The sequence below is a fragment of the Radiomyces spectabilis genome (genome assembly GCF_025331425.1).
Source record: "Radiomyces spectabilis strain NRRL 2753 chromosome Unknown BYT42scaffold_15, whole genome shotgun sequence".
Classification (NCBI taxonomy): Eukaryota; Fungi; Mucoromycota; class Mucoromycetes; order Mucorales; family Radiomycetaceae; genus Radiomyces; species Radiomyces spectabilis.
In genome coordinates this window covers 378,106-402,635 of record NW_026251940.1, presented here as the reverse complement: position 1 = coordinate 402,635, position 24,530 = coordinate 378,106, and the positions used below count along the sequence as shown (strand labels likewise).

The window sequence follows — 24,530 nt, the reverse complement described above, 5'->3', positions numbered from 1 at the left end:
AAAGCTCCCTGAATGTCGTACAGACAAAGCCCAATAATAAACACAGATTATCATGCTTGTAAAAACGAATCTATGCTGATACTTTTTTTTTTTTGTTTTTTTTTTGTTTTTTTTTGGCTGTGCATACTATGTATTTGAAAATGAACAAATCTACGCACGCATCACCTTGGTCTTTTTTTTTTTCAAGCATTCCAGGGCAAATAGTCAACGATTCTAGAAACCGTATTTCGCTGGAGCAGGAATGTCCAAAAACAGAAAAATTCGCAGATGGCAAATACATAAAACACCCGGCCAATGGCATGATCCCTTCAAAATGATAGGTTGAAAGAAAAGAAAAAAAAAAAAAAGGACACCCACACAAAATAGTTCTGGACATACCGCTTCCAGCATGAGCGGATGTCTGGGTCCTTCCTTAGACGGTGGAGCCATGTGGCAGCGATTGGGTCACCCAAGGCAGACAGAAATGGATATCCCATCTTTCCCAAAATGAACGGCACAATCTTGATGGTGCAGCGATGATTGCCAAAAAAGGCAGGTCTCGGAGATTAAATGTGTGGCTCCAGAGGGGAAATGGATGGCCTTTTCTTTCTGCGATCCCAGATGTGACTTGGATCTAGGCTGGATGGCCATTAAAGGCAATCGAGACGAGATCAAACAAAAGATGGATAAGCACTATCAAGAACTATATATATAAGGTCTTGACATTTTTCGGTAAAATCATAAAGAGCTCTTTCCTCCCTCAGTTTCATTCTCTCCGTTCGTCAAGTCCTTATTCTTTTCAAATCATTCATCATGGCACCACCCAGAGATACCGCTTCTGACTCCAACGATCGTCCTCGCGAACCTTTTGTGTCGCCTTACATGCCGAAATATCCTGACCCAATGTCCAATGTTTCCAACTTTAAAATCATTGAATCCACTCTCAGAGGTAATTTACTGTTCTTTTCCCACCATGATGTGCTTTCCGCCTTTTTTTTTTTCCTCCATGGCTCTTACGGATCCAAAATTCATGCAAAACATATTAATTCCACAATTTCACATTGATTAGAGGGCGAGCAGTTTGCCAACGCCTTTTTCGACACGGCCAAAAAGATTGAAATTGCCAAGGCATTGGATGAAGTGGGTGTGGATTACCTTGAATTGACTTCGCCCGCCGCTTCTGAGCAATCGTTCAATGACTGCAAAGCCATTGCCCAACTGGGATTGAAAGCCAAGATTCTGACTCACACTCGATGCCACATGGATGATGCTCGTTTGGCGGTGGAAACCGGTGTGGACGGTGTGGATGTGGTTATTGGAACCTCTAGCTACCTTCGTGAGTTCTCGCATGGAAAGAACATGGAATACATCATCAACAAAGCTGTCGAAGTCATCACCTACATCAAGAGCCAGGGTCGCGAAGTTCGATTCTCCACCGAAGATTCATTCCGCTCCGATCTTGTCGATCTCTTGAGTGTGTACAAGGCCGTGGACAAGATTGGTGTTGACCGTGTCGGTATCGCTGATACCGTCGGTTGCGCCAATCCTCGCCAAGTGTACGAACTCGTCAAAACCTTGCGCAGTGTCGTCAACTGTGACATTGAATGTCATTTCCACAATGATACTGGTTGCGCCATTGCTAACGCTTATGCTGGTAAGTGAACCTCGTTATAATTTCATTGACTCCAGTGTATATTTATACTTTTTCCTTTTTTTTTTCTGCAGCTTTGGAAGCCGGTGCTACTCACATTGATACATCGGTTCTCGGTATTGGTGAACGTAACGGTATTACTCCTTTGGGCGGTTTGTTTGCGAGAATGTATACTGCCGACAGAGACTATGTGATCAACAAATACAACCTCAAGAAATTGCGTGATGTGGAAAACATTGTGGCCGATTCCGTCGAGGTGAGCTCATATCCATCAACAACCCGTCAATTACCAAAGATTTGCATATTGATCACCTTTTTTTTCATTTGACTTAGGTTTCTGTTCCTTTCAACAACTACATCACTGGCTACTGTGCATTTACTCACAAGGCGGGCATTCACGCCAAGGCAATTCTGAATAATCCTTCTACTTATGAAATCTTGAAGCCGGAAGATTTCGGTATGTCTCGATACGTGTCCATTGGACATCGATTGACGGGATGGAATGCCGTCAAGAACCGAATCGAACAGCTTCAGCTTGACGATCTCAATGACGATGATGCCAAGGCTGTCACACAAAAGATCAAGACCTTGGCCGATATCCGACCTTTGAGTTTGGACAATGTCGATGTCCTGCTGCGACAATACCATGAAGCCAAGAAAACCTCCAGTCATCACGTTGTCCTTCAAAGCATTCAAAATCCCGATCAATTGGCTCAAGCCCCTCTCACCGCCCCTGCCACCGCATAGAAAAAAAAATTACGAATCTCTCTTTCTACCTATTTGTCTCTTTTCTTCTTTGCTTTCTTCCATCATTTCACGCTTACCCACATTTTTGATCTCTTGTACCTTTCATCATTCATCATTTGTCCTATAAATAATATCACTGTGGTCTCTTTTTCATCATCTCAAGATGACACATGAAATCCGTCTTTTTTTATTATTATTATCATTATTTATCTTTGGCTTATCAGCGAGAGAAGAGTGAGAGAGGAAAAGTATAATTTGACAAGATCAATGTTATTGTTGAATTGAAAATGTTAATTAAAAGAGTCCAGTGACCTGACCGGCTTCGTCCAAATCAACATCAAAGAAACAAGGTCGTGTAGGCAGACCGGGCATGGTTTGCATCGAACCAACCAAGGGATATAAGAAGCCTGCACCGACCGAGGCGCGAATATCACGGATGGGCACCGTGAAACCCGTGGGCACACCCTTCAATGCAGGATCGTGACTGAAGCTGTATTGCGTCTTGGCCATGCAAATCGGCAAGTGACCAAAGCCTTGCTTGGTATAAGTGGCGATCTTTTCTTTGGTCAAATCGCTCAATTCCACTCCATTCGCGCCGTAGATCTCTTTGCAAATAATCTCAATCTTGGCTTCAATCGACTGGTTCACATCGTACAGGAATTTGAACTCCTTTTCCTTGTTGCATGCCGCAATCACCGACTTGCCCAAATCAACTGCACCAAGACCACCCCGAGCCCAGTGATCGCACGCCACAGCATCATCCGCACCGGCTGCCAAAGATGCCTTGCGAACCACATCCATCTCAGCATCGGTATCCGATCTATCATATTCAAATGAATTAAGCTCAAGTCCATCACCTTGTTTTTTTTGAGATTTTTTTGGCTTACGTGAAACGGTTGACGGCCACGACGACGGGCATACCAAACTTCTTTGCGTTTTGGATGTGTTTGGCGAGGTTGGCACAACCCTTTTCGAGGAATTCGAGGTTCTCTTCGGTGTAGGCATCAGGCAAAGGTTTGCCAGCGACCACTTCAGGAGCACCACCGTGCATTTTGAGGGCACGTACCGTAGCGACAATGACCACGGCATCGGGAACAAGACCTGACACGCGACACTTGATGTCAAAGAATTTCTCCATGCCCATATCAGCGCCGAATCCGGCTTCGGTCACCACATAGCCCGGTTCCATTTCGTCACTGCTGGTACCGGCCAGTTTCAGTGCAATCTTGTCGGCCAAAACCGACGAGTTACCGTGAGCAATGTTGGCAAAAGGTCCCGCGTGAACAAGCACCGGTGTACCTTCCAAGGTCTGCATAATGTTGGGCTTGATGGCATCCTTCATGAGTACCGTCAGTGCACCACCAATACCGATATCATCAGCCGTAATCGGTTCGCCGGATTTCGAACTGGCCACCACCATGTTACCAAGACGCTGACGCATATCTTGAAGATCGGTTGCCAAAGCGAGGACGGCCATGATTTCACTGGCCACCGTGATATCAAATCCAGTTTCCCGGGCTTGACCCTTTTCTGTTGGGCTCTGACCCACTGTGATTTTGCGCAAGAAGCGATCATTGGTATCCATCACACGCTGCCAAGTAATCGTGGCAGGATCAATATCCAAACGAGCAAATCGTGCCTTTTCTTCATCCGTTAATTCGCTGGGTTCAGTCTTGTTGATGCCCAATTTCTAGAGGATGATCGAACATATCAAAGGAAAAAATGAGACCCGTGATGCAGGCAAAATATTTAGGAGATAAAGAAGAGAAGAGAAAAAGATTGTCCAGTTTACCTGAAGACGCTTGAGCATGACGGGAGCGAATTTCTGAGCTCCCTTTTGGGTGGGACACAAGCGGTTGAACAAGGCCTTGTCGGATTGGGTATTTTCGTGGAACATGCGGGCATCAATCGCCGCCGCTGCATAACCGCTCATTGAGTACAAAGTTCTCACACTCACTGGGTATTATTGGTGTCTCTAGCATCTACGATCAAGCAACTTACCTAACAAGTTGTTGGCGGCGGTCACAGCGTGCAAATCGCCGGTTAAATGCAGGTTGAATTCATCCATAGGAATGACTTGCGAATAGCCACCACCGGCGGCTCCGCCCTTGATACCAAAGGTAGGACCTTGCGATGGTTGACGTACACAGGCAAAAGCGACCTTGTTCAAATGGGCTCCCAGCGCCTGAACAAGACCAATGGTCGTGGTGGACTTGCCTTCACCAAGAGGAGTAGGCGTGATACTGCAAGAAAAAACAAAGAGCAATAAACTAAAGTCAGCATATCATTTGGCTGGAAAATAATTTTCAACGCATTGGTGTTACCCAGTGACCACGATGTAGCGACCATCCTTGCGATGTTCAAGGCGCTTCAACACATCCAAGCCGATCTTGGCCTTTGTATTGCCGTAGAGCTCGTACTACATAAGAAGGGGATTATAAGGACGCGCTGCGTTAAAGGTCTAGCGCTTTTCATGACTTACTTCGCTACCACCGAGGCCAAGTTCTTGGCAGAGTTCACCGATGGGTTTGGGGGTTTGCGACTTTGCGATTTCAATGTCTTTGGGAACGGGCGTCTGCAGAGTCAAAGGCAAAGGCTTGATTTGACGCTGTTCACTCTTGTACAGCCATCGCTCGGAACTGACGCGGGTATTTTCCATCAACATGGCCACAGTCATAGGACCGACACCACCGGGGACAGGAGTAATGGCACTGGCCACTTTGACCGCTTCACTGTACTCGACGTCACCGACCAAACGGGTGCCAGATTTACGCGTAGCATCTAAACCGCCGCAAATTTATTTAGACAATCCAAGGAAACACGAAAAACGGGATGTCTCGCATGACTTACCAGGAATGGCGTTGGTACCAACATCGATAACGATAGCGCCGGGCTTGATCCAGCTTCCCTTGACGAATTCGGGCTTACCAATGGCCACCACCAGGATATCGGCCGTACCAATAACAGCAGCAATATCCTTGGTGCGAGAGTGACATACGGTGACGGTTGCATTTTCAGCCGTCAACAATGTAGCCACAGGAGCACCCTAAGTCGACACGTGGGAATTAAGAGTGTGTTCATGGCGCAATGATGATATCTAAGGTGAGCTTACCACAATATCACTACGACCCACCACGACGGCGTTTTTGCCACTAATGTCGATACCTGGATAAGGAAAACAAAAGTTAGTTTGTGATGCCAAAAACATCCTTAAAGAAATCTGGATAATTACCGGTGGATTTCAAGAGAGCGATGGCGCCCTTGGGTGTGCAGGGAAGGAAGAGAGGCACGGCGGCCTTTTTAGCCATATTACCAATATTGACAGCGTGGAAACTAGCCAAAAAGTGCAGATTAGGAATTGAGCCACTTATCCTATATCAAAAACAACCGGCCAGGAACCAGGGAAAAGAAAAAAAAATAGCGTACCCATCGACGTCTTTTTGATAATCAATAGCTTCGACAACCTCAGCTTCATCGAGATGAGCGGGAAGGGGCATTTGAACGAGGATACCGTGGACTCGGTAGTCATCATTAAGTTCCTTAACTTTACGGAGCAATTCGGACTGAGTGATGGTTTCGGGGAGCTTCAGATGAGTGAATTGAATGCCAGCCTAAGCATCATGGAAACGCAGCGCAGAAAAATTTAGTATTTTTACCTGATCACACATAACAAGCAATTGCAAAAGAAAAAATAGACAAACCTCTTGAGCAGCTCGGTTCTTCATTCTCACGTAGACGGAAGAGTCTTCTCGTGCACCGACTTGCACAACGGCCAGGTGAGGAGCATAGTGAGGATATTTAATCTTGAGCGCCGCAATATCCGCTTTGACTTTTTCGCGCACGGATCTGTCAGGGGGAAGGGAGGAACGAAGAAGAAAAAGAGACAAAGAGATCATGAGCATGGAGAATCGGATCCAGCAAAGTCAAGCCCGAGAAAAACTGCTTACGCTGCATAGGCTTTGCCGTCAATTACTGCTGCATTCTGGGTAGTCATGGTGAAAAAAAGACAGTTTCAGTGAATGAAGCAATGTTTCGCTGTTCTGTGAGCCCGCCCTTTAATTTATACCCGATCGGGTGATTGCTCAAACCCCACCGGTGAGAGTTGACTAACGCTCCTTATTGGTTGAAATTTAAAAGCAGAGCAAACAAGCGAGTAGATCATCTCTTTTTTCGCTACTCTTAAGAATTTGGGGCAGTTTTTTTGTCTTGAATCGCATCACCATGCTTCTTTTGGAATCACAGTACTTCTTTTGGGATGACAATACTTCTTTTGGATCACAATACGTCTTTCTTTCTTTCGTTTTTGTAGGGGTACCTCTAGGTCGGAGTCTGGTTTCATTAAAGTGCACAGACAAACGAAGAGATGCCTATAACCTTATACATTGGGCTATCGTAGAGCATCAAGAGGAAGAGACGACGACATACCAACGTTGCGGGTTAGTTACTTTACCAGACAGAGCCACGCGTGCGTCGTTATCTCAACGTCCGCGAAATATGCGGTTCCCAACATTGCAGCAATCAAAGCGAGAGAACAACCAGCGGCGGGATTTGAATCCATCGTCACCTTTGAACGCGTCACAGAAGGTCACCTGCCTGGACCAGGACAAGCAGGGCTTGCGCGCCTCCGGATTATCAATGCTGAATGTAAGATAAATAATGCTTCTAACAAGCGGTGAGACAATCAATACCCATTGGTTTTGGTAGCCAACCAACGTTAATGCCGTTTGTGCATCAAAATAATTTCTTATTTTTCAGAATACGGAGGGCGTACATTTAGAAACGACACTGTATAACTTGAAAAATAATTGTCGTGCCACATATAATTTATTGGTATGTCTGGTAGATCTATAATATTGACACGCCTAATGGATTTACTGACACGCTGTTGGGCGTTTCAGATTGTGGATAGATTGGTAGAAAATGTGTAAGTAGTTCGATCAGTTCGTTGTCAGTGAGCACCGGAAATATGTATGCACGATATGTATCAGATTATAAAGTTCGTCAAATTTCGACGAAGATGGAATGAAAATAAAGAAAAAAAAAGTGCGCTTTACTTAAGCGTATTGATAAAGAAGATCAGAAGAAATGTGTTGATAAGAGAAAGCAATTTTAATAAAGCAATTTAAGCAAGTTAGCAGTTCTAATGATGTAAAGTAGCTCTAAATAGTTTCTAGCAATCTTACCTTTGTAGATAAAAGAAACATCAGTTAGATATACTCTCTCTTTGGCATTGCCTTTATATATAGATTCTTACATGGAAAACTGTTTCCTAGGGTGTACGATGAGCGGATCGTCGTTCGCCGCTCATCGTGAAGCTTCCTTCCGATAATTGCTCGTTGCAGATCGGCGATAACGGTACCCGTACCGACTCGGAATCGATATCAATGTTTTTTCTACCACTTTCGGAATCGTAATAAGTGAATATGGTACATGGCTGAAATGGGTGGTGAGAGGCGAGATAGCTGGATGCTCGGCAGAGGTAGTATGTTGATGGCTGGTGAAAATGGGATCGAAGTTGACGCCTGTCCCATCAAGTGGTATGGCTCGATCGATCGACTATCTTCCTTGGAGACGGGTCTTTGAGCCTTGATCCAGCTCTCCTTGTCAATGTAAACTGCGGTTGTCTTTGGTGACACGGCAAACGAAAAAGATAACGGGCCTACATCAGGGCTTGCTTAAAAATCCAACCGTATGCTTGAGGTGACAAGGGCTGTGCATGACAGCGTCCCGATAATGAGCTTTCGGCCGCCTCTGGTGCTGCGGGAACAATACCACAAGTTCGGGATCCGCGATGACGGTGGAAAAGCTGGTTCTCCTCAGAGATGTATACTTCGCGATGGATGTCTACTGTTTGGTACGCCCATAAATTTCGACTCAACATCACACCAGTTGCGAAAGATTTCCCAGAAACGTCGAAGGAATCTGCATTTTCTGCTTTCAATAACGCCACCATGCGATTCAAAGAGAATTTCCTTCTTGCTTCAACGATAGGCAGAGACTGGTTCCGATTCTTTTTTGCGTAATGGGTTAAACGAACGAACAAGCCTACGACATGTACGAAAATTAAAGCAGGAAGAAAAATGGGACGCGCGGGGAATGATGACGTGTGCTGGCAACATTATGTTTCTCGAAGAAATCTTGGAGGACTAAGTATTGGCCAAAAAATAAAATAAAAAGGAAGCGAGGAAGCGATAAGGCAATTTGTTTCAAGGCATGAAATTAAAATCACTTCTCAGTAATGTCAGAATTCGACCTGCGCTCAAGAACAAGCATGGTGTTTTCGTGTTTTCACGGACCAAATGGACGACGCATAGTAAACCAGTAAGACTCAAGTTGCATCTCACTAAATGGGATCAAAATCCGGAAAAGAAAAATAAGTCCTATAGTTGTCAATGCAAAATTAGCAGCAAATTTTAGAGAACCCCTTCAAATCCCAAGCGGGAATTCAAAAGATCGTGATTAAATGTTTTGTTATGACATTTCCAAAGCAGGTTTCCTCTGTATTTCTTTGTCGTCTATCATCCTGTCGCGTCAAGCTAAGTAGGCAATACATCTCACTGATCCATTCTCGAGTAACAGCACCAGGGCTTCACAGAGCAATGAATAATGCAAAAGATGATTCATGGATAGACTTGTAACTTGAACTATGTAATGATTATAGATCACATGAAAAGTATCTCAGAGATTTCCTGTCGGAAAGATAGACCAGGTTGTATATTCTTGTGATATCTTTTTATTGATGTCTGTTTTGATCTTGTAAAAAATTGCCTTTTATGGCTTATTCTAGTGACGGAGAGCGTTAATGCCTGGAAGCTTATGTCATGCACCTCCGTCCAGATATCCAGGTACTCCTGCCATGCTTCGTTTGCGAGGCGCCGCTCTTCATCAAGCTGCGTTGCGATATTTCTTAATCGTTGCACAGTTGGGTCCTCCGTGAAATCGCCGTACGCAGAGACTTCAAGTCTCTGCGTAAGAAAGACCAACAGTGTGACGTTTGGTTGGAGGCGGTTACCTGCCAAGGATAAGTAAATGGACAGCGAATCAACGAAGTGGCAGCGCCTCGCCCAGGATTTCTCGCGGTGCAGCCGCTGGCTCTCACCGAAGACACAGTTAACGCTCACGGTGCGTTCGATCGAGGACGTGGCGTATATAATGACTACTGGAGTCATGCCCAGCTCGGCAAAGATTTGCTGGCAACTGGACCCGACACGGAAGAGGAAACCCAGGTCGACAATTGCCTCGACTGCCACATGCAGCGGACGCAAAACTCTATGAGGATGCATCCTCGGAAGATAGACGACGCCTTTGAAGGCGTCGTCCTGCCACTGCATGGACCGTAGCTCGTAGCGGTTGGGGGCGCAATTATAAAAAAAAAAAAAAAAAAACAAAGGTATCAATTAGTTTGCGAAGATAATGACTGAACCGGAAAATATGGAACACTTGAACTTACCGACAAATGATCAAGCAAACGTCGTGGTGTTGGTTTTCTTGTACCCGGCAACAGTATAGAATTCGTCGGTTGAAAATTTTCGACTTTTTTTTTCTTCTTTTGGACGATGCATTGTGAGAAAAGTGAATGAAAGAAAAACATTGTCGGTGTAAGGTCAAGGCTTTTTATATGTTTCTTCTTGGAACATATAAAACATCCGACTATTCCAGACCTGTTGCGTAAAAACTCATTCATTCAAGCGAAGAGTCGAGTTATTTCCAGTTACTGAGGTAACTTTGGACTTTTGTCACGGCGACCGCGCTTGGGATACGACTTCTACATTAGAACGCGCTGCGATGATTAAGGTTCATTCTCCACGAAAAGGTCTTGATACCGTTCTCGAATCTGTTCTCAGTGCGAATGCTGTAAAATTTATTATGCAAATAGTGTGCTACTCATAAACGAACAACTTTATTGTGTAGCCTTACAGTAAACCTTACTAGCATATGAGGTATTGCCGAACATTTGCACTGTAGTTCTAATGAGCTTAAAGTTCCAAATTTTTATGGATTTGCCCCAATAAGTTTCTGCATGAAAAATTTTACCTTAGTTTTTGTTACAGGATATATATTTCTGTGATTAGCGACAGAAAAGGCGAGTGAGCGAATTTCTACAGTACATATTGTTGTTCGAAGATAACGGTCTTCATCGACAATTTTGTTTTTCATACGCTTTTTCAGAATGCATCAACACAAACGACGCCGCCTACAAAGACGCTAATAGCAGGAACAATAGCTTTCAGCTTCCAAACGCAACCCCTCCCACCGTTACCGTACAAAACATGGAAACAAGCGCGGAAATTGTTCTTTACGTAGTTCGTGGTCTGGAATATCAACCGTATACAAAAAACGAAAGATTAGATACAGAAAGAAAATACGTCTAGTTTTGGTAGAATAGAGGTTTTGTAAAGCTCTACAACGGACTGAAAGACTCAGAAGGAGCTACTCCGTGGTTCACTTCGTGCATCCGATTTGCGACAGGGGTTCAAGCGCGCAATCCACGAACAATCGTTTCCGCTCCAAAATCAACCTGAATTTATGGCGCTAGGGCGCCATGTTGACCGAGGATCGGTTAACTCCGCTCCGTTTCCATCCAAAATGGACAACAACAGCCTAGTATCGTATTAGGGGAGGAACGGCTTGAAATATTCCAACATGCGCCATAGTAAGACGGGTGCTCATGCCGATAGGCGATCTGGGAGGTGTTTTCTTTCTCCGCCATCGCTGTATTGCGCACAGATTTCGTCCTTTATCACCCATTATCCTCCGCCTTTCCCTTTGATTTTGAATTGATGCTAAAGTTTCTTGGCCCAATACGGTATTTCCTTGGGCCACCGTTCACTTGTGTGCGCACAGTCACGAAATGGTCGCGTGACACTTCAAAGATTAAGACCACGGGCGTCCACGCCAACAATTCACTCCATCGATGGACGGCCGATCAGGAAAAGCAATTGTACGAGATACTGCAACATCATCAGCTCCCTGTCACGGATCCATACACGCTTCCCGGCTCTTCAGCTGTGCCGGCGAAAAAAGGTCCGTTCCAGCATCACACATTCAAAAGGCGGGAACTCACCGCGACGCCTCCTCGCTGGACACAGCCAGAATGTGACGCACTAATGGAATCGGTGGACAAGTTTGGTACCAAATGGAGCGCCCTTGCCTATTATTTCGGTCGACCGGCCAGAAGCCTTACATCACGGTATTACTACGCGAAAGAAGGTAGTGCGAATAGAGCCAACATGAATCTGTTCTGACCGATTTGCTAACCCCGTGCACATGCCGCCTATAGGAAAGGCGCAAAAGCATTACTGGAAGTGGACTAAGGAGGCGGACAAGCGTCTCATGGCGCTGGTCGTTGAACATGGGACGGATGCTTGGGATCTGGTTGGAGCCGAATTGGGACGTTACAAGGCACATTGCAAAGCACGGTATGCAGCGCTGGAAAAAAAAGGTAAGCTTTATGCTGCCATTGGTTTCAAGAAAAAGAAATCACTGACCTACCGTGTTCTGTTCTTTTCAAAAGATCAATCCAGGTTATTCAGTCAAGCGGAAGAACAAGCCATTCTTGAAGCGGCCCAAATATATGGGAAAAAAAACTTTCAAGCTATCAAGAACATCACGGGCGTTTCCGCTTCGGCCAAGCAAATTAACGAGTACTACCGATGCCATCTCGATCCCGCATTCGATCGTTCCCCGTGGACGCTGGAAGAAAAGCTGAGACTCTACAAACTGTATCAGGAGCTTGGCAACATGAAGTCCGTCCGCAAATTAATGCCCAAGCGAAGTCCGTACGATTTGCACAAACAATACCGTCTTATTCGCCGTCTCGTTGAATTGGGACGGATCACCATAAACGATGACAAAGATAAACAACCATTTAACCAAAAGCATCAGCAACACAGTGACGACGACCATAATCATGAACAACTCGATGTAAATTCAATGACGAAAACAAGTATAATACGATTAAATAGATAAATAATAAAAAGATCACTATGTATATATATATTTATTACATCACAAACAAACAGAAAGAGTGACAAAGAGAGAGAGAGAGAGAGAACCTCAAGGCTTTATTTCGTTTTTTTTTTTTTACTCTTTGCCAGTGTAGCCGATGGGCATGCTGTCACAGTGCAAGAGAGCGGATGATCGATGATCGCCGTACGCAGGTGGAGCGGCGGGATGGGGCCTCCGACCAGTCAGGGCACCGTGGTCGTCGTTGACCACAACAATCATCGGTAAAGAAGAATGAGGGCCAGTGCCGGCTTGAGGCATGGGTCGAAAAGAAGGAGGACGAACCGAGCTTGGGCGAGTGACGGTATCGTAGGGAACCGACGAAGGTGGGGAGAAGGCGTTGGTATCGGTTTTCTGAGTACGGCCGGTCAGTTTTTGCAGCAAAGATTGACGTTTCTCGGTATCCTGTGCGTACAGTTGCTTGAGCAGCGAAGGTTTCATGGCTTCCAATTCGGACGCAGTAATGTATTGCACTTGCGGTGCCGTGCTCGATTGATAATACTGTTGCATCTGTTGCTCAAACTGCCGCACTTCTCGTTTCGTCGGGCTCGTGGCTTTGTGGAAAATGTACACGAGCAAGCCCATGATGATAAAGAAAGCAATCACGATAATGATAATGAAGAGAATATCGTTGGTCGAAGGATTGGCCATGGTTAATGAATGGAAAGAATGGGGCAAGAGTCACTCACAAAAAAGAAGAAAAAAAGAAAGAAAGAACAAAGCGAAACAGGTCGAAACAGAACGAGACAAATGAGGCTTCCTACCACGTTGGTCGTTTGGACAATTTTGAGAGAACAATAAGAACAGGATAATGAAAGGAAATCAAATGATCAATGCGCTGCTTCTTCTTGATTGTTTCTTTTTATGAATGGCCTCTATTTCTTTTTTTTTCTTTTGTATAAGAAGTCAAACGAAAGAAAGACAAGAAGCCCAACAAAAAGGAAAGGGGGGAGGAGGAGGGGAGGGGGAAGAGAAGAAGAAAAAGTGATAGCTGATGGCCGAGGATGAGCGTAGGTTAATAAAGTATCAAGTCAATCACTGTGCTCAAATTGAAAGGGAGAAATTTTTGCGTGACGGGAGGACCCAAATCGAGCGATGCACCATGTGTCTCCTTATTTACCATTTCATTTTTTTTATCATCAGCTCATACCCTAGAGCTCATCGTGAAATAGTAGATCCACTTCCAGATACTCGGCTGTAAAGATACGAAACAGGATCGCCAGGTTGCGCACCATTGATGGATCGATACAATCCGCATTATCCTATGAAGAAAGAAAGAGCATTTAGTCTTGAGTACAAAGTTCAGTTTTGATTGTTGTCAATTAATCATCGTGACGATGGGACCTTTGGAGACTTACACCGCTATTATGCCAAACGTCTGGAAAAGGAAAAGGGATGCAGTGAAGGATATCGACGCCTCGACGCAGAAACGGCACATGATCATCTTCAATAGCGTAGCTTTGGAAAGTCATGGGCGAGTGAGGATCGAAAATGGGTAACAGCGCTTCCCCTGTCTTGACTGAAACGGTTTCCAGCAACTTTAATTGATGCAATCGAGCTTCCAGCCGAAACAGTTTTTGGAAAAGCCCACTGGTGGCCGGGAAGTAATTAGGAATCGAGGGGTTCGTGGTACCCAGCAGATCCAAAAGCACCAGCACTTCAATCTCGGCTAGTTGATTGGTCGTCGTACTTGTTGGGCCGGTTATATCACTGTCGATCATCCTGGGCGCACTCCACCGTTCTGCCAAATGCCTATTATTCGTCATGTTAGCATCATCTATCATCTGCGAACGCTTCCAGTCTAGCTTGCCTCGCTCCGTAAATCGAGTCTTTCGGTCCCCATTTCTTGAACGCTTCTTCCCCATCGAAAAATATCATTTGCAACGTCGTTCCTTTCTTATGCGCAGCTGGGTCGTCCAATGCTCGGTTCAGACTGGTTGCTATATCCATCAGAATCGCGCACGGCACCGCCGAGTCGGTGGCGCCAATAAACGCATAGTCGGGTTTACGCAGAGAATCAAAGTGGGCGGCAAGCACCAATCGCTTTTCGGCGGTGGGATCTTTGGTCACAATGATATTGGTGAACTGCACCGGTCCATCCGGAGTGGTGTCGGTAAAATTGTCGAGTTCCACGTGCCATCCCAATGACACAAAGTGAGCTGCAATGAACTCTTGCACACGTCGATTGCTTTCGGTGCCTGACACGCGTTCCACTAGCAGTGGCTTCAATAGTGGACCGTCAATGTCCAGCCGACCAGATTCCGAAAGTTGCGCCAACTGGCGCATGGACTTGCTCGACTGTAACTTGTATCCATTCACAAACGAGACAAGTTCAACCGTGACACTCACCAGCAGCAGCCACCGACATGCGAGCCACCACTTCATTTTCTTGTTACAAATGCCAACCAAAGAAAGATGTCCGAAAAAGGAAAACGGGAGAGAAAAGCAAACTTTCTTTCAGTTCATACGTCTGAGCATTATTTTAAAGTTTTACTAGGGTGGTGGAGATAATAAAAAGTAAGTGCAATATAAAATAACTAAGCTGTAAGGGAAAAATAAGGTGAACAAAAAAAAAAAAAAAAAGGATGCTTTGATTTGAACGGAAGCATGTATGTTGTGGGAATCTTTTTTTTTTCTTTCTTCAATGACGTTGGCTTCTATTCGTCGGGCATGAATATCTTTTCCATGAATTGATCATAGTTCCTGGAACAAAAAGAAAGATTAAAAACGATGAATGAATACGGAGAATAACATTGCTGCATACCATGAAGATACTTTATGCCGTTGGGTAATCGTACGCACATCATTCGCTCGATGAGCGAAAACACTCTTATAAAATGAATATAAATTAGTATGAACGGAGGCGCGGAATGCATTGATGGCTGTCGCGCGCACAAGAGGACCAAGCGTGGCTTGAGATACAATGGTATGATTCATAAGAGGGCCGAAATTGGGTATCTACAGAAAGGTAGGGTATTAAGAAACGAGCGGGCGACCCGCAAATGCAATATTAGAGCTGACCTTGGGGTCTCGATAGACTTGAACAGAAAATAACTTGTTGGGGAGGGGCGTGACAATGATCTGAGCGTTACCAAAGTCACCACCAATGGTGCCGACACGATAGTCTCGTACATGTTCATTCCACACAATATGAACATGATCGTTGCCAATGTGTCGTTTCTAAATTTAAACAACTCATTAATCCTTGTTCAAAATGCAACATCGTCTCCGCATAAATGTGTTTGGTCCGGCAGTTACCTTTTTCAACTGTTTAGGATCATGGAGATCGGTCGGCATCTTTGTCACGTCGTGGAAAATCATTTCAAGCGTCGAAGTGCAGTAATAATTGGCACACGCACCATTCGTAAGATTGCGTTCCAATCCACCGAGGTAGCCTGTATGGGTAGCAATATCGATCTCCCAACCCAGACTTTTGACAAAATCGTTGTATATTTCACTGCCTTGATCGTTTTGCAAAATGCTGGTCTCATCTTCCTGACCCAAACCGACATAGATCAATCCAATCTTCATCGTTTCTCGTCTATTCGACCAATTGTCAGCAACCATTTTTACTTTTAAACACTTTTGGATCGATTTGCATGAAATTCAACCACTTACCCATGCTTGCGATCGAGCCCTCGGAGATCGCGATACAAGCTGGCAGATTTCTTCAGAATCTGGAATGAACCGTCCTTCAAGTGTTCATAGTTGATGAAGCCAAAGTGGCTCATTAACAGACGGCACTGCTGGAACGGTACATGCGACTTTTCGGTGCCGTGAGGGAAGACTGGCAAAAATTCCTTTTGTAGCGAAAAGTTGGCCATGAGATGGGTATGCATCGACTCGGGGGTCCTTTCCGCTCGTTCTCGCGCTTCCTTTCGACGCAGGATATTGAGTTTGGAATACCATAATCGACTAGTCGACCACCAGAGCCAATAAGTACATCCATCACTTTAATACTCATTTGGAAATACTCACACTCCGGATTCTTGCTGTGCATTACTTGCCGCTTCATCCCGCAAATAATCATCCAATTGCTCACCCAGACGGCCTACCATATCCATCTGCAATTGCGAAAGCTTGGCAGGGCCGTTCAGTGGCGCCGTGGAATCCAGTAAACAATCGGAATGTTGATCACCAATCCTACCATGGCATGTCAGTAGATGCCAAGCTAGAATAAAAACGGTACGAATGGGTCTCTTACTGTTTCAGCAAATCATTTAATGGATCATTTTCGGTGGCACACGGTTCATGGACGGGAGAACTAGGCAACCGAAAGAAGTTTAGGTAAGGACTATCAAATAAAAAAGCGCCCACAAAATTCCGAATATTTTACCTGTGGGCATTTCCAGGTTCATCATCATTGTCGATGGGTATATCCGAGCGGACCACAAACATTTGCTCATTGTCAATTGTATCTTCAGATACATTGACGCCCGCTTCCGGCGAAAGCGGTGAGTTTTCTGGATGCAGTCCGTGAGGCTGTAATTGAGCATCCCAAACATATTTTCCCGTCAAATCACGAAGAATCATTCGTGCCTGTGGACCTATCAAACGCAATAATGAACGTTACATTCACCACTAACGATGGACAAAAAAGAAGTGGAGAAAGACGTACCACTCGTGTCACTGGCAGGAAGTTCAACAAATGCAACAATAGTGGTATCGTTCAATGCGAAGTACTGATACTGCTCGTATTCGCCGTCGTGCTTGTCATCGTTGGCAAGGCCTGGGCCTACAATCGTACTACAAGCAGTGGATTCAACAATCTCTCCTAAGCTTCATCTTTACTTTTGGATGTTACCTGTGCAGCGTGGCCGGGCCGTAAGGCGAAGGAAAGTTGTTAAAGTGATGCAAAAGATGGAACAGCACAGCTTCCGCTGATTCCTGGAAAAAAGGAGCGCCAATGTGAGCTCAAAAGGTTGTAAAACTTGCCTATGAGTAATGAGTAAAGACAAACCTTGACGAAGCTTTGATCCATTTCCACCATTTCGACTGTGGCAGACGTATTGGCGCCTGCGGGAGGAACATGAACGACGGGTCTTTTGTCATTGGCTTTGAACTTGAAAGCCAATTCTTTTCTTTTGCCCGAGCTGGTGCGTGCGGGGGGAGGATGAGGTAACATCTTTTCAGAGTCGCCCTAGATCACAACAAAAAAGATGAATGATTCCGTCTCATTTTTGTTTCGTAGAGGATGGTATTTACCAAGGAAATATGGAATGCGTATTCTATGACATCAAATACCAACTGGCACAACTCGGTATCTGACAGAATAGCAGGTTCGATTACCATGAGCCACTCAAGCAAGCAACTGAACAATTTTGAGATAATCAACCCTAGAGTCGATGCTTTTGTCAGTGTTTTCGTTGCTCTTTGTATTCGTTTTTTCGGCAAAATGTTACCTCGATCGGCTTTGGACCGCCGCTCGTAATCCTTCAAATGGACATTGAGGGCATCGATAATCCTGGCCAACACCTCTTGCACGATCATCTACACAGTTGACATATTTATGAATAGGGTAATCAAAAGGTGAGGGTTTCTGCATCACTGGCACCTACTCTGTCAGGATCGATATCGTCTCGATAGATTTGCGCAAACATTGTCAAGCATTCCACCACCGTATTCACCGTAGTGAGATTGCACCAATACAGATGATTTAGTAAAGCCAACAGACAGTCGTCAATGATATCGCGCTGCGGTCTAACGACAACTAGGTATTAGTACAATTCCGAAATTTCATTTTTTAACAGTGCATCCTAAAATCTTACTCTGGGCAAGACAGCAACTCGTCCAGGGCTACGGAAGCGAGAGCTTTGAGAAGCATGGCATGGGCTCCGGTATCTTCCTCGGCTTGGGTGCCAAGGATATCCGCATTGACCAATCGCATCAATAAATCTTTCAACCACACTTTAATCTTCAATTCATTGGGAAAAAAAAAAGAATGAGTAAATATGGCTTTCATGCCCTACCATCAGTTACTCACATCTTTGAATCGAAATTCCGTTTCTTTTAGTTGCATCCAATGCTTGATGTCTTCATCAATCGGTATTTGTACATCCGGCAAATGATTCGAGATGGAGGCTAGGGAGGCCAAGATGATAATACAGCTTTTACGCACTTGATTCGGAATCTCCTTTGCATTAGGTCCATCCAATAACTGACATAAAAAGATCATTCTAGTCAGTAAGCGTTGTCTGGCTCGTTTGAATTTCTACGGTGTCGCGTACCTGCTTCTCAATGGCATGAAATAGAGGTGGAATAAGAATGTAGACTCCAGGTAGGCAGAACGTGAAGAGACGCTCCGAATTGCGGATAATGGCTTGGATAATGACATGATCATCGGAAGCAAGACCCTGTAACGCAAGTATTGTCAATCATTCCATTTCCTCATATTGCCTGCAGCTTTTACCTTTAAAATAGCTTTGTAGAAATGGGTATAGTAATCTGCAGACACATCCACCTCTGGTCGACGCGACATTAGACGGCACAGGCAGCCAAACGCAGCGGCCCGTCCAGCATCATAGGTTCTAATGATGGAAATAAAAGAAAACGAACATGAGTTATTACTATACCTTCAACAAACGGTACACGTTTGGGAGGCTTTCTCTTACGCTGGCATTTCGGTTGCCTCAAACAACCATGGCGACACCTCATATAGTGCTGGTATAGACACATCGCGGTAAGGTTGCTGAGCATGAATCTGAATTAAAAATAATTATCGTGTTAGGGTATTCTCTGCTGCCTCTATCGGGAAGGTGCGACGGTTGCGCTACTTACCCAAAGCAAAATGTCCCAGATATCGACCACACAATTCATGGCAGTAGCATAGTTTTGTGGTCCCTATATCCAATCATTCGTCATTGACAGATTCACAGATTCGCAAGGCGATATAATGAATCTGAGCCGAGCTTACCTCGATTTTGTTGATATTGCCCACGACGCACAGCATGTTTTTCCAAATAGCGAGCACGGCTTGCCCATCATAAGAGATATTGGATAGATAAAGAAACTCGATGCTTCGAAAGATGCCTAATCCAGGAGGCAGGCGTTCATTCACTATAAACAGATCAGTTATCAGCTTTTTTTTTCGTCTTATCGTCGACATGATAAACAATCAACATACAATTGGACTAGCAAAAAAGTATGGTCAGTATCAATGCAAGGTGCACGAAGCAATTGAACTTACTCTACTGGACATGGCGAGGTTATCTTCGACGAGCTGGCGATCCATGGAACTACTGGTACTGCGACGATCCCAGTCGGTTATTTTTCCATTTTTGCGATCGTCGTCCTCTTTTGCCGCGGCGGCGTTGAGGGCTTTGGAGGTCGAGGGCTGCGGTCCACCTTCCAAGATCTTATCATTGGTGCCTCCTGCCGAATGATGCACAAAATTGAGCAGTTTACTCCCTGAATCCTGCCACAAATTGTCGAGCTGATGAATACTCATGGTGCGACGACCACTGCCTCGTTTTGAAAGTCCCGACCCGGTGGTACCGGCGCCCGTCGTACCGTGGCTGGCGTGCGAAGGCGCATTGCTGGTAGAAAATGACGAAGTGGGAATAATGTTCTTGATACCAAATTTGATGTTGTTTCCCGTGCGGCCCGCACTGGTACTACCGCCACCGATGCCCGATCCATCCCGTTCATCTTCTACGAAACTCTCTTCAATGTGAGGCACATCCAACGACGTTAAATTGGCCGACCGACGATCCCCCGTCTTGACCGAGCTGGCCTTGTCATTGAGCGAAGCACTACTCTTGTTGCGTGGCAAACTAAAGGTGCTAATCTCAGTAGCCGGTGATCGTTCCTGCGACGTATCGGTGGCATAATCGCCATGGTCCAATCTTTCGTGCGACGGGATATCAATGAGTTGGCCATCGCTTCCTCCGGCTGACAAAGGTCGTGCAGTTCCTAGTTTGGTTTGCCCACGATGATCGCCCTGGATGCTGAGGTGTCGCGACCGTACTCTGCTGCGACCGCGCGTATTGGTGGAAGCGGGCGTACCGAAATAGACCGATCCTCGATTGGTTCCGCCATGCATGGATTGGATGCCGAGATTGTACCTATCTAACCCCGCTTCGGCATCGTAATCCACCTTGTATAATCGCTCCGACAATAATCGCGTCAGTTTATGCATGATAATCTGTTTTAAACATAAACCAATGATTGGTGCTCGATATCTTTTTTTTTCTCCATTTCTGGCTCCCTTTTTTTGTAACTTACTGTCCATTGTGAAAGTACTTGAGGCCATGAAATGGCCTCAAGCAAATGGTTTTTTAGAACAATCCATAAATCCATGTGAACAATGCGGGCCCGTGCAAACGCATGTAACAATGTCTAGACACAAAAAGCAGCGTCAGTGGTGTAATCCAGGCCATATCATCATTGGACAACAACGATTTTTTACCTCACAAAGATACTCTGCAAATTCATCTGCCAATGACTGCACAGCAATCCGGCTATACTTTTCAGGCAGATTCATGAATCCTTGCTGGATATCAAGCAAACAGCGCAGCAACAGTTCCCTGCATTGTGAGGATTAGCCTTTTTCAAAGCACAGGCATAGATAACAGGCACACACAGTGAGTTCTTACCAGCTTTCCCATTCCATGTCGATGCCACCTTGAGTGACGGTGATGGCTCGGTAGACATTGATGGCATCTTTGTACAACATCACGAGTCCTTCCCAATCGGATATCTGCTGCACTCCGGCTACGAGCGATTCTCGATCTTCAGTTATCGCCATGGATTTCCAATGTTGCTCAAAAATCAATTTGATCATCAAAAAGTAACGTCGCAAAAACACATTGGCTCCCGAGTAGTCATGATCCGTTTTTTCCGTTGTTCTTGTAGGGGAAGCGACGGAACTGGTGGGAGAGGTGGAAAAGGTGGTTGAATTTTCGGGCCTGTTGTCTGAGACGGATGCCTTGGACGTGGAAACCGATGCTAAACTGCTGGATCGCGTCATGCTGATTTGCCCCGGACCGTTCGTGCCGCTGCCTGTGCGTCGGAGGAAAGACGGTCGTTCGTCTTCGTTGCCAAGGATCCAAACACCGAGAATGTGAATAGCGCCTCGCGTGATGTCTCGGTAGTTGACATTGGTGCATGGCAGCACCAGTGACTGTCGTAAAATTTCATGCAACATTTCGCGTGTCTCGTGGGATGACAGAACAATCGATTTGAGGATTGGCGTGGCCGGCGAAGACATGACAGCAAACGACGGTCGCGGCCAATGCAGTTGCTGACTGTGATTGTTATCAAGACAGTATCCAATGAGAAAGCGGAGCAATGCACGGAGAATGCTCGGAGGACACGAAGGAAATCCGAACTCTACAGCAAAAAATTAAACATGTAGCCCATGGGCAGCTAGCCGCTGCCTGTGGAGGCGCAAAAATAATGAGCACTCACTTTGTTTGGCGTCTGGATCGGTGGGAACGCCTTCGACGTTAAGTTGTTTGGCAATCTCTGGAACGAATTTCGTCAAGTAGTAGGTGCGAAAGACGCGAAAGAGAAATTTGGCACTGGCGGTGGCGGCATCAATGCCGACGCCCGTAGCGATGCCGTCGTCGCGTTCGATGTGATCTCCTGGTGGATACTCGTAATCATCGGGGGGTGGTGGAGATCCAGCAGCGACGTAAGCGAGTCGGACGAGATTCGAGATGAAAATATGCAACATGACAATGGAATCGTGAAAGGTGGGAGGCGAAGGATTAGGGAATAAAGGCGCTTGTTCGTCGCCTAGAGAAAAATAAAAATAAAAACTTAATATGACAGATCAATAGGAATGAGATTAAATGATACTTGCCAGTGTGAATAAAAGATTGATGCAGTTTTAGAGGCGAGCTTTTGATGCGTTCATCGCGGGCTAGACCGTGACCAAAAGCGCGTTCCGCATGCCGTTCACTGAGTTTTTTGACGAATTGGAGCCCACCGCTGTGCAATTTTCCGGGGGTGGGTTCCTTTTCTTCCTGCGGGGCGGCGACATCGTGGGTGACGGTGGTGGAAACGTTGGTGGGTAAAGGATGGATTTCGTCAAGTACAAATAAATCGAGCGGAATGGCGTTGGCGAACAGTTCCATGCATTCCGGATACTCCACGACCTGATCATTGAGCCACAACAATAACAAATGAAATCCTAGCGCACGCAACCGTGGATGATTGCCGTGATCGAGAAGATGCGATAAAATACGAGCTGATTGATAATCCCGTCAGCGGATAATCCATTGCCCCCATATCATATCACACTACACCACACCACTTACCAATATTTTGACGTTGCCAGCCATTGCGCATTAATTCAGGCACATAGAGAAAGATTTTCCGGAGCAGCAGCAAAGTTTTTTGCAAACCGACCAGTTCTTTTGAAGACCAAGATTGTGGTCGCTCGCTTTTCGCTAGAATGGCAAAAGGAAAAAAAGAAACCAAGAGTTAAGGTTACAGTGGGACGTCAGGGCAATGGAGTGACTCGGTGGCAAATGACTACTCACACTTGATCTTGTCAATTTGATGAATGCATGTTTCGTAAACCACATGGAATACTTGTTCAGCATTCTCTTGGAAAAAACGCGCCTGATCGAAAGTGTTGGTGGCATCTGTTGAAAAGGATGGAGAGAAGGGAAGGAGGATTAGCTAGTGATGGGCATTGAGGTTGGAGAGTCAGGGAGGTACTTGCCAATATAACTCCATAAACTCTGTGCCCTTGTTTTAATCTTTTGGCGTTCGTCTAGAAAGTTTTTGGCCTTCTTTTTAAACTTTTCGGGCCTGTCATCTCTGGCGGTGAGGGTAAATGTGGACGAGGATGGTAGAATGGGCATATCGATACCGATATTGGGGTCCTGGATGACAGAGGAGGGAGTGCCGTGGGTAACATCGTTGGTCGGTTTTAGCGTATCAGGTTGGGTATCGGCAGTACTTGTAGTCGATGAAGAGGTGGATGGTTTGCCCACCGATGATCCGGGAATGAGGCTCTTCTTCATGCGTCGTTCAGTTTTGAGAGACATGCCAAGAGTGTATGTCGCTCACACATACACCGTACTCGATACGTTGCAGTGGGTCAATCGGTCCAACGTGTTGGTGTCCGTGCAAAGAAAAAAGGAAAAAAATTGGAAAATAAAAAAAGGGCAAAAAAAGTTAGGTTGAAAACACCAAGGAGAATCCAAGTGTTGAGGAAAGCAAGAAGAATCGCTTCCTCAATTGTAGCCCAGCCAGCTTCACCCGCAAAAATATCAACCCATCCACCCACCCACTATTTCCTCTTTCTCTTGCTGCCAAAAGATTATAAAAAAGAAGGGCAACTTCGAGATCCCATTGCTATTTCTATCTTCATCTATGAATTGTCATTGACTCGTCTTTTCGAGTACTCCAAGCGCAGGTACGTAAGAGCTTGAATATTCTTTTTTTTTTCAAATACACGTGATGGACGATGTGTCTTGCTTTTATCATTTGCACCTATTTTCTTAAGAGATCAATATGATACGGTATCTCATCAGTCATATAACAGGAATACGATGGCATCTCTCTGCATTATATGAATCCGTCTCATGGTTCTTATTCGCTTTCAGAGAGTGGATTTTAACCCTTCGATTCTCTCGCTATGCAGCCCTTGCCAACAATTCTTCCTTTCTCGGTATCAAACATCGTTCGTTCTAGTCACGTACATCAAATCTATCTTTTGATACTATTATATCAAGATCTATCCTTGTTTTTGTTTTGAGTTTGAGCTCAGTTTACCCTACTCAATGACCATGGCCCGCCCAATTTTTTCTGATCGCGTCCAAAAAACAGCGCAAAAACAGTGCGGGTTGTGAAGGTGGTTAGAATGGCATGAGGGTGTGCCAGTTCTAATGTCTAGGTTGGAGGGCACTGTTTCCGAAAAACCCTGGGATTTTCAAGCACAATGAGCCGTCTGTCAAATGTGCACCTGATGAATGCTGTATAATATACTTGGAACATTAAGACCCGCAGCTCTGATCACAGATACAGCCGCCAAGGGATTCATGACGTCTAATGATATAAGGATTTCATCAGCTACACTAAACCATAATAAATCCATTGCACAGCGGGTGTACGGCTTGTTATAGGTTCAAAATGACAAAAACAGAGAGAGAGATAAAAGAGAAAGAAAGAATACGGGAGCAAAGAGGAAAAG

The 24,530-nt window shown here is 45.3% G+C and overlaps 7 protein-coding genes across 7 annotated transcripts; 2 read left to right on the top strand and 5 right to left on the bottom strand.

The window, feature by feature from the left end:
- The first annotated feature begins 651 nt into the window (after window positions 1-651).
- BYT42DRAFT_586828 (homocitrate synthase) lies at window positions 652-2,546 on the top strand. The gene is made up of 4 exons (XM_051570099.1): window positions 652-928; window positions 1,049-1,633; window positions 1,705-1,886; window positions 1,964-2,546. The coding sequence occupies exons 1-4, from the start codon at window positions 793-795 to the stop codon at window positions 2,375-2,377; spliced, it is 1,317 nt and encodes a 438-aa protein (XP_051419110.1). The 5' UTR covers window positions 652-792; the 3' UTR covers window positions 2,378-2,546.
- Window positions 2,547-2,671: 125 nt separating this feature from the next.
- BYT42DRAFT_618012 (formate--tetrahydrofolate ligase-domain-containing protein) lies at window positions 2,672-6,371 on the bottom strand (the record flags this gene model as incomplete). Its single annotated transcript, XM_051572236.1, has 12 exons — window positions 2,672-3,197; window positions 3,265-4,067; window positions 4,170-4,294; window positions 4,379-4,620; window positions 4,702-4,796; window positions 4,860-5,158; window positions 5,228-5,423; window positions 5,490-5,542; window positions 5,610-5,710; window positions 5,804-5,988; window positions 6,079-6,223; window positions 6,325-6,371. The coding sequence occupies 12 exons, from the start codon at window positions 6,369-6,371 to the stop codon at window positions 2,672-2,674; spliced, it is 2,817 nt and encodes a 938-aa protein (XP_051419109.1).
- Window positions 6,372-7,646: 1,275 nt separating this feature from the next.
- On the bottom strand, window positions 7,647-8,330 carry BYT42DRAFT_618011 (uncharacterized protein; the record flags this gene model as incomplete). The annotated part of the gene is made up of 2 exons (XM_051572235.1): window positions 7,647-7,899; window positions 8,041-8,330. 2 exons carry the CDS (start codon window positions 8,328-8,330, stop codon window positions 7,647-7,649), a joined length of 543 nt encoding a protein of 180 aa, XP_051419108.1.
- Window positions 8,331-10,960: 2,630 nt separating this feature from the next.
- BYT42DRAFT_132153 (uncharacterized protein) lies at window positions 10,961-12,403 on the top strand. Its single transcript, XM_051562204.1, has 3 exons — window positions 10,961-11,587; window positions 11,658-11,819; window positions 11,892-12,403. The coding sequence occupies exons 1-3, from the start codon at window positions 11,158-11,160 to the stop codon at window positions 12,344-12,346; spliced, it is 1,047 nt and encodes a 348-aa protein (XP_051419107.1). The 5' UTR covers window positions 10,961-11,157; the 3' UTR covers window positions 12,347-12,403.
- On the bottom strand, window positions 12,362-13,355 carry BYT42DRAFT_586815 (uncharacterized protein). The gene has a single exon (XM_051570098.1). The coding sequence runs from the start codon at window positions 13,031-13,033 to the stop codon at window positions 12,461-12,463; it is 573 nt and encodes a 190-aa protein (XP_051419106.1). The 5' UTR covers window positions 13,034-13,355; the 3' UTR covers window positions 12,362-12,460.
- On the bottom strand, window positions 13,356-14,966 carry BYT42DRAFT_586814 (uncharacterized protein). Its single transcript, XM_051570097.1, has 3 exons — window positions 14,193-14,966; window positions 13,741-14,134; window positions 13,356-13,644 (listed from the first exon to the last, which is right to left on the bottom strand). The coding sequence occupies exons 1-3, from the start codon at window positions 14,765-14,767 to the stop codon at window positions 13,534-13,536; spliced, it is 1,080 nt and encodes a 359-aa protein (XP_051419105.1). The 5' UTR covers window positions 14,768-14,966; the 3' UTR covers window positions 13,356-13,533.
- On the bottom strand, window positions 14,967-23,636 carry BYT42DRAFT_586812 (uncharacterized protein). The gene is made up of 31 exons (XM_051570096.1): window positions 23,055-23,636; window positions 22,870-22,974; window positions 22,645-22,776; window positions 22,188-22,574; window positions 21,791-22,120; window positions 20,977-21,712; window positions 20,790-20,907; window positions 20,606-20,719; window positions 19,569-20,525; window positions 19,506-19,512; window positions 19,296-19,438; window positions 19,160-19,222; window positions 18,994-19,082; window positions 18,792-18,909; window positions 18,610-18,735; window positions 18,366-18,539; window positions 18,151-18,296; window positions 17,941-18,082; window positions 17,785-17,872; window positions 17,588-17,718; window positions 17,343-17,522; window positions 17,187-17,269; window positions 17,001-17,128; window positions 16,719-16,929; window positions 16,587-16,646; window positions 16,361-16,525; window positions 16,001-16,297; window positions 15,641-15,923; window positions 15,404-15,562; window positions 15,147-15,340; window positions 14,967-15,085 (listed from the first exon to the last, which is right to left on the bottom strand). The coding sequence occupies exons 1-31, from the start codon at window positions 23,380-23,382 to the stop codon at window positions 15,040-15,042; spliced, it is 6,240 nt and encodes a 2,079-aa protein (XP_051419104.1). The 5' UTR covers window positions 23,383-23,636; the 3' UTR covers window positions 14,967-15,039.
- Window positions 23,637-24,530: the final 894 nt, after the last annotated feature.

Coding starts and splice junctions, on each gene's coding strand:
- BYT42DRAFT_586815 (XM_051570098.1), bottom strand. CDS start 13,033: ATGGCCAATCCTTCGACCAACGATATTCTCTTCATTATCATTATCGTG.
- BYT42DRAFT_132153 (XM_051562204.1), top strand. CDS start 11,158: ATGCTAAAGTTTCTTGGCCCAATACGGTATTTCCTTGGGCCACCGTTC. Junction 11,588..11,657: donor GTATTACTACGCGAAAGAAG/GTAGTGCGAATA, acceptor TGCCGCCTATAG/GAAAGGCGCAAAAGCATTAC. Junction 11,820..11,891: donor TGCAGCGCTGGAAAAAAAAG/GTAAGCTTTATG, acceptor TCTTTTCAAAAG/ATCAATCCAGGTTATTCAGT.
- BYT42DRAFT_586814 (XM_051570097.1), bottom strand. CDS start 14,767: ATGAAGTGGTGGCTCGCATGTCGGTGGCTGCTGCTGGTGAGTGTCACG. Junction 14,135..14,192: donor GACTCGATTTACGGAGCGAG/GCAAGCTAGACT, acceptor GACGAATAATAG/GCATTTGGCAGAACGGTGGA. Junction 13,645..13,740: donor ACGTTTGGCATAATAGCGGT/GTAAGTCTCCAA, acceptor CTTTCTTCATAG/GATAATGCGGATTGTATCGA.
- BYT42DRAFT_586812 (XM_051570096.1), bottom strand. CDS start 23,382: ATGTCTCTCAAAACTGAACGACGCATGAAGAAGAGCCTCATTCCCGGA. Junction 16,298..16,360: donor GCACAGCAAGAATCCGGAGT/GTGAGTATTTCC, acceptor GTGGTCGACTAG/TCGATTATGGTATTCCAAAC. Junction 15,563..15,640: donor ATCCTAAACAGTTGAAAAAG/GTAACTGCCGGA, acceptor GTTTAAATTTAG/AAACGACACATTGGCAACGA.
- BYT42DRAFT_586828 (XM_051570099.1), top strand. CDS start 793: ATGGCACCACCCAGAGATACCGCTTCTGACTCCAACGATCGTCCTCGC. Junction 929..1,048: donor CATTGAATCCACTCTCAGAG/GTAATTTACTGT, acceptor CACATTGATTAG/AGGGCGAGCAGTTTGCCAAC. Junction 1,887..1,963: donor TTGTGGCCGATTCCGTCGAG/GTGAGCTCATAT, acceptor CATTTGACTTAG/GTTTCTGTTCCTTTCAACAA.